The following is a 13276-nucleotide window of genomic DNA, read 5'->3' as shown; positions in this document are numbered from 1 at the left end:
CCTCGTTGTTCGGGGCCTATTTTTAGAACAATCAATTCATGGTGCGTTTGCGTCAATGGAATCCCGCGTGTGCGTCAGTCGCAGGGACGTCTCACTGAGAGCTCCGCCATTGGCTCACAGCCGGAAAGTTCTCCGCCCCGGCAGTGCCTTGTATGGCGGATGGAACGTATTGACACCTGACGTAACGGCACAATAAATTGTATAAATGTTACTGAGGCAGTTGATCAGGGAACTCCAGAGCTCCTGGTTAAGATGTGACGGTTGTTCAAAGATACTGTGGATGCTGGTCAGTTGTTTGGAATACAGATACATTGCTTGAAAACCTGGTTAAAGAGGGTAAAGCAGGTATGTAACTAACAGTGCTTCACATTTATGTATCTTGTTGTGTCCGTTTCAGTTGCTGACTATTTATAACTAGCAAGCTAGCAAACTCAGTCACTCGAGGGGGCGTGTAGACAGTTTGACAGTTCGTTGTAACTATCATCTTATGAAAATGAGAGATACTTCTTTTTCAAATCTATGCCTATCGACAGGGATATTGCAAGCGTAGTTCGCAGCTGTCATTTTTGCCGAACGGTTCTCACAGTTGAAATAATATTTCTTGACAAGCGAATGAAAGAAGGCGGCTTCGCAACTTATTTGATCAACACAGAAAAGGCTTAAGGTAAAGTGTTGCAGCAAGAGCAATGGTCGATATGTAGGACTACAACAGATGAAATTTCATCGTGTGTAAACAAATTCATTTTACAAACAGTAAAGCAAATGTTGTTGTGGTCTACAAAATATTTAGCAATAAGGTTTGTTCGGCTGTTTGGGCTTTAAAAATTGTTAACTGTAGCCTGTGTGCACGTAGTAGGCTATTATTTGCTCCTTTCGCTTCTGGGGAAAGTCACAGCTGTTTATATTTAATACCAAGACAAACTTCTTTCCGAAATAACTTCGCTAACTATTCCGGCTACTAACTGATAAGCGTTATGTCTGCTTCGCGATACTCGTTATTACACACATTAATACACGCTTCAAGTTGAAAGTGTGCAAAATGCAGTTCTGGTGCCTAGCTTGTGCGAGTGGCATGCAACAGGTGCATTGACACGAAGGAGAAAATGTAACCATCTTTCGGCGCAATTAGCTAAGAAACGCCAGAATGAGCGGCCACCGAGAGCTCTGAACATAATTTAATATAGGCTTCTATAGTTACGAGATTTGTCTTCCGCGTTTTTGTCTTTGTATTCAGCCGTCAGAATCAGAGTTAATAAATTAATTTTTTTAATGACTATTGGATTCCCAAAGAACTTAACTAAAGCTCACATTTAAAATGTGAAACTCTTGTACCTGCTGGTTAGCTTGATTTCTTTAAGGCAACGTTAGATGACTTCCTGGTTGTTAAGCGCTCTTTCTGCTGCGGTCAGAACAGCTCACAGCTCTTACTGCTTGTCCACTGTGTTGCGATGACATTACTTAAATAAACGTAAATTATGCTCTCAGCGCTCAGCTTCTTTGTGCGTCCATTGTGCGTCAATGTCTTTAGCGATTACTGTTTATCGATGTTCTTGTTTTTGGACATTTTCGTATTGTTCTTAGTAAAAAAAAATAGCTGAACCAAATTTGGTGAATGTATTTTCACTCACTAACCTTTAGTTTATTAGTAAAGGCAACTTTAGCCTTTTCTAAAGTTGAATTGCGTGTTGGATTACTTGCAGTTTGCGCTTTACTGTGATGATGATCACGCCGCAGCTGCAGGCGAAGCGACAGTCTACGCCGTGGGAGGCACAGGTGCCGGCTTTTATGGAGCTTGCGCGTGTTCGCGCTGTGAAGTTCACGGGTGAAATCGTAGACCTTCCTCTGTTAGCACCTCATTCGTAGGTCAAGGCTATTATTAGCGTGAGCCTGTGTGCGGGACGGGTAAAGAATATCCAATTTTGTGCATCTTAAAATAAAGGGACCCTACTGAAACAATCAAGTGTTTGTGAAGCAAACTACAAAAGATGCTGGGAGAGAGGCCGGTAACTACAGGTACCGGTTCCGAACCACGGAGGAATACATAATGCGAAACATTTCAAAAGAGACTGTCCTGCAGAAATACCGCAGCACTTTCTCTGCAGCGCTGCCGCTGGTTTGGCAGTCGGTCCGTTCCTGAAAGCCAGCCAATTTCGCCCTTTAGTGCTGTCAGTCCTCGAGGAGCTCTGCAGCATGTTTATAACAGTGGGGTTTTCCAGGCATTAAGGGGGCGGTAACGTAACACCCGGGAGTAAGCCGAAATCAGACAGCCGCCTTTCCAGGCTTTCTGAGAATCGAAGAGGAGGGAAACGATCTGATCCGAGGGAAGGGATGTGAAGGTGGGCAGGGGCAGAGTTTTAGAGAGGTATTGAGGGTGGTATGTCTATTTGTGGGATTCCTGTGCCACTGGTGACTGAGGATTAGCTCAGTAGGGGTTGGCTCATTAACAGAGTCCCTGGCTACTACTGCATACTCTGCTGTTTTTCCCCTCCCCTCCTCTCTCAGGGGGACAATCATAAGTCAAGGCAGGCAACAGAATCCCTGCCCCGAGGGCGGCAGAGGCCGTTGATTGGCTTTCAGAGTCATCGGTGTGCTATGTCAAGCTCTCTGTGTCACGTCCTTCAAATGGCAGAAATAGGCTGTTGACCAGCCAACTGTTTTGGTTGCCCATTCCCTCGGTAACGGAAAATGGAGTTTTCTTTCTTCTTCTCTCTTGACACCTTTCGCTTCTTGGAATTAGAGAGGATACATCTGGGCTAGTCACTGACACAGGTCAAAGCAAATAGTGATATTAAGTGTTACGAGTTGATGTCTCTGACAGTCCTAAATGTTTCTTTCCCTTTTCGTCCTGCAGAAATGACCTGTGTTCACAGTCAGTATGGACCTCAGCCCTACGAGAATAACTACTACAGCTCTGAGTTCCTGAGTCCTGACCTGACTACAAAGTTGGCCATGGATGTGAGCGGCCAGCGGGACCAATTGTCTGCCCCTTCCCTGCCCAGCATCAACTCGCTGGTGGGCGGCTACGCGGGCGAGTTCGATACGTACTCGTGCCAGATCGCCACCGCCACCACCTCCCCCTCCATTGGCGCCGCCTCCGGCCAGCAGTCACCTTTCAAACTGGACGAGTTCCAGGTGTATGGCTGCTACCCGGGCACCTTCGCCCTGAGTCACCTCGACGAGGCGCTGTCCTCCTGCGGTTCGGACTACTATGGCAGCCCCGTGTCGGCACCCTCCCCGTCCACCCCCGGGTACCAGACCCAGTCGGCGTCCGCCTGGGAGTCCCCCTTCAGCCCCTACTCCCCGGGCCCCGGGTGCTGGGTGGCCGAAAAGCCGGCGCTGCCCCAGCCCCCTTCCTTCTTCACGTTCACGCCCCCGGCGGAGCAGCTGTCGCCCCTGGGCCAGCAGCAGCCCCAGCTGACGGAGCAGGACCCCTTCGGGCAGGCCCATCAGCACGCCTCGCCCCTCCCCTTTGCCACCCTCAACCTGGATCAGGGCGCCCTGGACAGCTCGGCCTTGCTGGATGGGCCACTCTCTCCCAAAGCCCAGAGCCCCAGCGGGAACGAGGGCCGCTGCGCCGTGTGCGGGGACAACGCCTCCTGCCAGCACTACGGCGTGCGCACCTGCGAGGGCTGCAAGGGCTTCTTCAAGGTGACAACCTGCTCGTCAATGTAAAGGGAGCACGTGCACATCAGGTTCTTGACAAAGAACTAAAAATCCACACGCACTGTTTAAGGATTCTTTCATTTCCAGTAGTGATGGGAGAATTCATTCATTCATTCATTCATTCACAAACTGTTACTCGCCATGTGTCAGTGTTTTGAACTAATCATAGCTCTCAGCTTTAGGAAGAACGCTCTCTTAATTATTTCATACAGATCAGTGATTGATGTTACACTGCAGCTCTATCATGTTGACCTGTTAAATCTCAGTTGAAAACTGCTGTATTATGAGTGAATCTCTACGAAAGTGTATTTACTGTGGCTAAAAAATCTTTTCTTTTGTGTTTTTGCAGCGCACTGTACAGAAGAATGCAAAATATGTGTGCCTGGCCAACAAAGACTGTCCGGTGGACAAACGGCGGCGAAACCGCTGCCAGTTCTGCCGTTTCCAGAAGTGTCTGGCTGTGGGGATGGTGAAGGAAGGTAAGGCCAGCTCATCCAGAACTGAACCGATACATATCCCTGCAGCACAAGGAGCACACAGGCCTGGATTTGGTCCACATTAACAAATACATGCAATAAACAAATACATGCAAGTGTTTTTTCACTTTTCAATAAAAACATTTTTTTTAAATAAACATTTTTTAAAATTAATTTTGGTGATTGCTGAAATCTGCTGAATGCAAGTAACACTCGTGCACACATACATTTACACATTACACATATGTCTATTGAACATGCCTCACCCTAGCCTTGATTTTAAAAAGCACGTTGTAAAAAAAGTTGCCTACAAGAGAGAATGGTTCACATCCATGGTGAAGCTCACAACAGCCCTTCTGTCCCTCTTTCCTTCCTTGCAGTTGTGCGAACAGACAGCCTGAAAGGTCGCAGGGGCCGTCTGCCGTCCAAACCAAAGAATGTGCAGGACCCTGTGTCTTTGGCGTCTCCGGTCAACATCATCGCCTCCCTCGTCAGGGCGCATATTGATTCCAACCCGGCCATCGGGAAGCTGGACTACTCCAAGGTGAGACCCCTGCTTGAGATTGCATAGGGCCTCTTCGCCATGGCCTAGGCTGCAAAATGTAGTGGTGCCACTCCTCTTTCAGACAAAGGCAAAGGGCAGCAACTTTATGTAGCGATTTGCTCACATTTTCCTTTTGGCACGTGGAATGAAACAGTCTGACAGTGTGTCTCCTTCGGTAACCTTCAGTATCAGGAGACGGTGGCCAGCCTCTCGGAGAAGGAGGACGCCAGTGACATCCAGCAGTTCTACGACCTGCTGACGGGCTCCATGGACGTGATCCGAAAGTGGGCGGAGACCATCCCCGGGTTCACCGCCTTCTGCCCAGAGGATCAGGAGCTGCTGCTGGAGTCGGCCTTCGTGGAGCTCTTCATCCTCCGGCTAGCGTACAGGTATGACCTAGACAGCGTGACCTTGTGTCTGCGTTCTCCTGCTACCTGCTGTGGCGTGCTTGTGAACACTCACTCTAAAGAGATTTGGAGCAACAGTGACCGTCTCCACAGCGCTCGTGACAGTCCAACTCCAACCATTGTGCTGGACTTTATTTCCTGATACTTTTCATTGGATGGCAGTTACACTGTAGTTTCACCGCCTTTTTCATAACTTGGCAATGATATTATGTTGGGGTGGAATCTGGAGATCATTTCAAACAAACATTTTGGCAGTGACTTGCAATTATGTACTTATTTTCCACTGAGTACACACTGCTCAGTGCGGGTTCTGGGTGGTTTTCCATCATGTTCTTTGTCATGCTAACTGTTGTCAGCACAGCCCACAATGTGTTACACGTCTGGCCTAATTGCTGTACAAGTGAGCTGGTGTTAGAATTGGCAAGGCATACAACTCAGAAAGGCAGGAGTTGCCAGCATTCAGTGCAGCTCTGGCTGCAGTGGAAAAGCAATTGTGTTGTATCTTGTCAGCCAGCTTTGGCTCACACTTGCACTATCCTGGTTCCAGCCCTACAGTCGAAAGGGGTAATAGGCTGAAAATTAGCTGAGCTATGTGCTTCCCCCTACTGGCAGGCAAGCAGAATGCAACCTCAGTGTTGTGGCTTCCAGACTTTTACTGGAAAGACCTGGCATTTGTTCTCATTGCATGCATTGTTAATGTTAATGTTAAAATGGTATAGTTTATATAATTATCATTTCCCATTGTACATCTACTAATGAAATAACTGGTCATTGTAAGAATGATCCCAGATATACACATCTATGTGTTGCACAGGTTCCAGGTAGACGGAGCTGGCCAAATACAGAGTAGTGTAGAATTCCTGTTGCTTTCCTCAGTTTCTGTGCCCTGGCTGACATCAGACAGGATTTTAACAGCACCCTTTCATCCTCATCCCTGCCCGTTGTAGGTCGAGCCCTGAAAAGGACAAACTGGTCTTCTGCAACGGTGTGGTGCTCCACCGAATGCAATGCGTTCGAGGCTTTGGCGACTGGATCGACTCCATCATGGATTTCTCTCAGAGCCTGCAGCGCATGAACCTGGACGTCTCCTCCTTCTCCTGCCTCTGCGCCCTCGTCATCATCACAGGTGAGCCCCTCCCCCCTCTCCCATGATGCACAGCAGGTGCTGTCACCCTGGGCGATTTTCCACAGGGTGTAGTACAGGCGTGCTACATGCACATTGATGCACATTGATGGCAGTGGTCACATGACGAAACCACAGGGGTCAGGCCTTGAATGCATCTGTGGAAGGAATACCTAACCTCACCTCCCCCAAAAAACACAGACCATGAACTCCTCCCCTCTCTCTTTGCATTGTGAAATTCACCACCTCTGTCTCTTGCCGCTTCCCCCGTAGATCGCCACGGCCTCAAGGAGCCGAAGCGCGTGGAGGAGTTCCAGAACCGGCTCATCGCCTGCCTGAAAGACCACGTCACCAGCAGCGCCGCCGAATCCAGCCGGCCCAACTACCTGTCGCGGCTGCTGGGCAAGCTTCCGGAGCTGCGGACGCTGTGCACCCAGGGCCTGCAGCGCATCTTCTACCTGAAGCTGGAGGACCTGGTCCCTCCCCCACCCATTGTGGATAAGATCTTCATGGACACCCTCCCCTTCTGAGGGGAGAAAAATAATAAACCACAGCCAGGAGCGCTGGATTGGTGCCTCGATGGTGTTTGAGGGGGTGAAAAAAAGACTTGAAGAAGTAAACGCACTGACTGGTTTATAAAGTAGAATGCTGATCGGGTTCCCAGCTGCCTTTTGGGGTTTTTGAAACGGACACTTGCCCCCTGACTGGCTCCGCCCCCTTGGAATGCACTGACTGACAGGGAGGGCAAGCCAGCTGACAAGAAACCACTTTAAGGAGAGGACTGGAACTGTTTTTTTTTTTTTTGCTACCCTCTCACTCACTTAAAAGCAAACATTGTCCTCTGTGGATTATCAGTGGCAAGAGATACAGACGGTACCGTACATTTCTATGATTTGTAAATTTTGTATGTTTGTGTCTCTCTGGGTGTTTTTATGGCTTTGACTGTGTAAACACTGTAATTGTCTGTACAAACTAAGGTATTTCGGGGAAGGAACAATGGTGGGGTTGAGTAACTCAGACACATGGTACACACACAGCCCAGAGGGTAGGAGAGGACCATCTTCAAATATCTCCAAGTGAAGACTGTATCACATCTTCAAGCTAAGGGCATTACCAGCTGAAGGAGAGAAGACATACAAAAACTCAGACAAGGTTTCATTAAGTCAAGGAAACAGCTGAATCGTTCAGTCAGTTTTTATATGAAAAGGTCAACGTCTATATCAAGTAAAACAAAGCTTGTCTCAGATTTAAAGTTTTATATTTATGTGTAACTTAAATGTGCTTTCAGTGCAACTTTATGTCATGATAATTACAACAGATGTCATGGACCAAAAGGAGGGTGTTAACTGAATGTTTGCTAACATTTACAGGGGGATAGCAGCATTTTATAAAGGCTTGTTCACCTCAGTAAAGTGCCGTGAACTGGACAGTTTCCTTGTGACACAAGAAGTAGCTTAGATGTTAAGAAAATCTCCCCTAGCTAAACTAAAATCCTGAATTGACCTTGTCCTACAAAGATCATGACTCATCATTGCAGTTCATCCACCATCACACAGTCAGTACATAGTGCCTTACAGCCTTGAATGTTGTTGAATGATGGTGTTCATAGAAATATTCATGTTAGTCATTTCTACTGAAAACTGGGCATAGTGTCATGTGTTCTGGTTACTTTCATCTCCACCAGCAGTTTTGCCACAGCTGGTTACATTTGGTCGCTGATGGCGTGGGTCTCATGACAGACAGTGGGAAAAGCTACTGTTAACCTTACAAGTGTTGCCTTACAGATCCTTCTTATGGAGAATATTTACACTTGTTTTTTTTCTTTTTTTAAAAGACTGTTGTACGTGACAAAATGTGATGAAAAACAGAGCAGCTATAAGCACTTTGTACACCATTTTTAACAGCTTGTACTTTTTTGATTATAACGTGTTTATGTATGTTTATTATATGTGTGTTAAAAAGGCATTTATATGTATGTAAAAAGGTAGACATACTTTATATTTCACTGCCAATGTGACAAAACCAGAGTTTTGGATATTTTTATTACATGAATAGCTTTGCATAGTCTCATAATTCTACAGAAAATAAAACCCACAAATAGCACTGAATTGGCACTAGTTTTGTTTTTCATGAAAATGTTTCTGAAATGCTGGGTTTTGTCATGACGTGTGAAAGCTTTTCAGTGTCATGGTTATGTGATGCATATACGCACACACGCGCATACACATACATTTACACAAAAAATTTAATAATAAAAACCTTGACTGTCTTCTGTGGTGTTGCCTCAGTGATGTATGACCACAAAGCTGCATATGATGAAGCGAAACTGGGACAGATCACACTTTGGTTACAATGCAGCAGTGACCATTTCAAGGCAAATGAATTTGCAAGAAAAGGCCTCTCCTCCTCTGCAACAGGAGGTCACTTACTGCATTCATTTTAGCCTCTTCAGTGGAGTCAGCCATATTTAAGATGGAGATCTGTCTGTGCTGATGCATTTTACCAATCAGGATCTCTAGGTTAACAACTCATTTTGCACCATTCCTCTGTCTATTCCAGGGACATTCCAGGCCTTGATTACAACTTGATCTAAGATGTGACCTTCCAATCTTGGTGATAAACACGCACCAATGCGGAGAAGGGGGGTGTTGGGGCGGAGTAGGTTTTCTTGTTGAGAGGAACAAGACTAACACCCGATTTGGTTTCGGCCTAATCAATGTTCCTTGTCGAACAAGGTGTCAACACTGACACATTGTGCCACGAGATGAGAGTGGAAAGGTATAGGAAGCCAAGGCGTGCTAAACACAGTATGGACACTTGAGCCGGCCGGGAGTAATCCTAGCCATGGCTGGCAGATGGAATGGAAAGTGCAGGGAGGAGGGGCGAAGCCAGGCAGATGGCTGTTCCAAAGGCAGCGGGGCACCTCGCATCTTTGACAAAACACGCCGCAGAGCGGGATCCGTGAGGCAGGCTTCTCAGGAGCGACAGAGGGCCGGAGGCAGAGGAGGCGGGCTCATCGGGGCTCGCGTCTTTCTTCCCCTGCGTTTTTTTTTTGACCATCAACCTTCCTATATAACACAGTTTATGCACCAATTGTGAAAATATATGTTGCATTTTTTAATATCCAAAGTCATTTTTATTAAAGGCATTACAAGCTATGGGTATTATTGCATGTATAATTTATGGCAATAGCATATGTATAGACTATGTCAGTATGCATACAGAGAACTGCAGTTTTGTATATAATTAAGGTACTGGGAGTATTCCAGATTTAGAAAGCAACAATAACTCACTTAACCTCTACCCAAGCTAAGGCCACTTTAAACTATTCTGCACTAGGGACTTCTGTTTGGTCAGTTAAAGCAGGTCAAAAATATTTGCCTATTTTATCGATTGAAAGTCTATCTCAAGTTAAGTTGTGTGCATTTATTTATATGAGTACGTACTTACAAACACCCAGAGGCTATTCAAGCCTCCCACATTGCTGTTTAGCCTTAACTTTAATTTACGAATTAAAATAAAGTGTTCATTTCTTCAGCCCTCGCACACCTTCTTCAAATCTATGCAAACGTACGCTTTTTTTTGAAAAAAACAAAAACAAAACAGAGGCAGCAGTGTGACTGCACCAGAATTCCGCTGTGTTCTTACAGACTCTCAAACGGACTGACATCGACATCAAGGTTCCTCCGTCTCAGGAGCACACTGGCAGCGGGTGTACACGCCGAGCGTGAGCTCCAGGCGCTCCTGCAATTTATGTGCCGCAGGTGCAGTGGGTGATGGCTTCGTGAAAAAAAAAAAAAAAAAAAAGCCAGCTGCCAAAAGCGGAGGCCGGCTGCTTTCGCGTCGGTTTTTAGTCCGCCCGGGGCCCCGCTTGTCCAAAAGCAGGAATCTGAGCTGCGTGGACCTGCTGTCCCAGCCCCATATTCCAAACCTCGGGCCCTGTCACGCCACCCTCAAGGAGATGCCGGGGGCGGGGGGGTAGCATGCACTCCGGGGAGCACGGCGTTCTGTGGCCTAAATTTGTCACCGTGATTTGTGCCACGGCATTCCACCTGCCTCCAGTGTGTGTATCTAGGGATACCTCGCCGAGCAGGCATGTAGCGAACATGATCTGTGAGGAAGCTACTCCCCCAACATAGAAGGGGGCACCATAACTCTCACGCATACCGCGGCTAGCTGAGCCGGCCGACAAAGAGGCTGATGGAAATATAGGTGCCCCTGCGTCTCTGGCCGACCTGGTGAAAGCACCCTGACAAGGGGGCACCATAATGTAGCAACTCTAGTCAAAGCCTGTCATGTGATAAGCCGCGTGGCATATGTGAGACATCACTTCAGTGACCAATACTGACTCTTCTGAAACACAGCAAGCCCTTTTTACATGGCAGGCGAATGCATGTTCATGACCACCTGCGTGGGAAAATAATTCCTTTTTTCCTCAACATTTCCGGTTTCTTCACAGTGATGTACAGCAACTTGGTGAAAGGTATACTACATGCCACCCCAAAGTACAGTTTGCAAGTATGGGTGGAGTGATGGGCAGCTTACGGTTGATGCTGCTGGAAGCGACCAAGGTGTTTGGTGAACCTGTGGAAATCCATCAAAAAAATGCTAGCCACTATTTTGAACGATCCAGAGCCAATGTGACAGGTTTATGTACACCTGTATGTACCTGTATATGACCAGTGAGAAGGACACAAACATTAACTTCATCAAAGGCAACATTATGATGATTGCAGGCCTTGGGCATTTTATCAAAATGAAAATAGGATTTAGTCTCAGCCTTGAAGAGTCACATCTGTGTGTCATGGATGGACAAGTCAGGAATATTTGCCAAATTTGAATGTCTTAAATGTCTGCCAAACAGACATTTAAGATCAACTTGATGAATACACGCATAATAGTTGTAACATTTTTCTTGTTCGTTCATTAGACCAATGCTTTGATATCTGGTCTGGCTTATATTACGCCAACAGCTTTCTGATTAAATTGACACCAGGTTGCCAGTACATTAACAACATACATGATGAATTCAGTTAGTTTATGTTACAATCAGTTAATCTGTTGGATTCTCTCAACCAAGTGGTAACTGAAAAAACATCTTAAAAGTTAAAAAAAGAACAAAAAAAGCATAATTAATTAAAATGCATAATTACAGCCAATGTGAAGATATGTTAATATGAGCCACTGTGAACATATTAATCGTACTTTATCAGAGATTGTATAGAGGTGTAGAAATCAATGTGGGAGGCCTGTTGGCAGCGCAGCACATTTGTAAATATCCAACTGCAGGAGGTCTGTAAAAGAGAGACACCTACTTCCTCCCCACATTCTCAGCTCCACTGCTATTTCCCTCAAAGCTCCGAGCTCCATGCTTTGGTTCCCCTTTTGTTGAGTCCATAAAGAGACAGATGGTGTGAAAGTAGAAACCTCGAGGTGGGTATTTTTAGCCCGCCATTGTTGGGCACTGAAAACCCACGTAACCCGATCTGTTCCTCCCAGAGCCCTGGTGACAAATGACTTGGCAGAGAGGCGGGCACCAGCTTATGCACCTGATGGGTCAATCCGTCAGAGGATGCGGATTCCACGCAAACGCAATCGGCCCTGCCGATACAACAGCAGAGGAAATTACATTCATTTTTTTCAGCCCCAGCCTAGGAATGCCCATGCATTGAAATCACCAGTGCCACAACCACTGCAGCAAACACAACAGCCCTATGGAACATGCATAGTTTAGTAAGCCTCTCTTCTCATGCTAGCCATTAAAAACCATTTTGCAATGTGACCTTATATTCTGCCAGCCTGAAACGCTAGAGGCAGAAGCTGATTCGCTGACATGCCTGAACTCATCTTCAGTGTCATCCCTCATTAGTTTTTTTCCACGCGGGTATTAGTGGGTGGTGTGTGTTTGGAGAAAATGCAGTGCTTCACTTCATAAGCAATCTGATGAGCCACCAAGTAACAGGGGGGCAAAAACACAACCGAGTGTGTTACATCTGCCTTGATGGTAGAAAGCATGTATGATGATGACTCATGTCCCACATTGAAAGGACATAAACATATCTAAGGCCAGTGATACAATTAGGTTTTGACTTAGAGAGCAGAGAGCAGAAGAAGCAAGGCTCTGTGTGTGCATGCCTATGTGTGTGTGACACGGTTATTACACAAACCATTGTATGCATGTATTTATGTGACATGTGACACATTCCATTGTATCTGTCTGTGTGTGTGTATATATATATATATATATATATATATATATATATATATATATATATATATATATATATATATATATATATATGTGTGTGTGTATGTGTGTGTGTGTGTGTGTGTTTGTGTATGTTTCTGTATGTGTGTAGGAGAGAAAAGGGTATGTTGAACTTGACTCTGTAACTCTGACTCTGTAAACTATTTCATTTTCTCACTGTTGTGTATATATATATATATATATATATATATATATATATATATATATATACAAATGTGTGTGTGTGTGTGTGTGTGTGTGTGTATGTATGTATATAAGTGCCCCCTTTCAGGCTGTTGGGACGACAGAGCAAAGCACCTTGATATTGCCACCTTCAAAGCACATGCTGGCTAAGTCAGGCTGCAAAACAGGGAGGACTTATAATCTTCAAAGGGATGATGTTACCAGGCTGCAAACCAACTGACCTGCCCCCCCCCCCCACAATGCATCAGCCACTGTATTAGAGACCCGCGGCTGCGAGAAAGCGAGAATGTTACAATTATAAAATAAGAGTGACAGGGGGTCTCCGGTTTCGCTGGCAGATGACACATCTTGGCTCGCAGCCTGAAAGCTGTTTGCAGCAACTCCCCGGCAAGTCTGAAGCCTGATAATGAAGGACGAGGGGAACACAGACTGGACACAGATGAGCAGGTGACAAAAAAATGCTACAGCCGCGCGAGGGAAACGCCGGCCTCAAGAGGCAATCTTCATCCTGAACGTGGCCTTGTGTTTTGTTCAAATTATTTAAATGTGTCCTTTTTCAAAATAAGACATGGGGTGTGCCCAATGCATAAAATGGATATATCTTTAAACATA

General features: G+C 45.9%; 1 protein-coding gene across 1 annotated transcript; it reads left to right on the top strand.

Annotated features, from left to right (window-relative positions):
* Positions 1 to 233: 233 nt before the first annotated feature.
* nr4a1 (nuclear receptor subfamily 4, group A, member 1) lies at positions 234 to 8321 on the top strand. The gene is made up of 7 exons (XM_036532923.1): positions 234 to 345; positions 2852 to 3648; positions 4013 to 4142; positions 4520 to 4683; positions 4870 to 5072; positions 6038 to 6216; positions 6487 to 8321. Exons 2-7 carry the CDS (start codon positions 2854 to 2856, stop codon positions 6741 to 6743), a joined length of 1728 nt encoding a protein of 575 aa, XP_036388816.1. The 5' UTR covers positions 234 to 345; positions 2852 to 2853; the 3' UTR covers positions 6744 to 8321.
* Positions 8322 to 13276: the final 4955 nt, after the last annotated feature.

This window comes from Megalops cyprinoides, chromosome 7 (genome assembly GCF_013368585.1).
Source record: "Megalops cyprinoides isolate fMegCyp1 chromosome 7, fMegCyp1.pri, whole genome shotgun sequence".
In the NCBI taxonomy this organism is placed as follows: domain Eukaryota; kingdom Metazoa; phylum Chordata; class Actinopteri; order Elopiformes; family Megalopidae; genus Megalops; species Megalops cyprinoides.
This window is presented reverse-complemented; position numbering and strand designations above follow the sequence as displayed.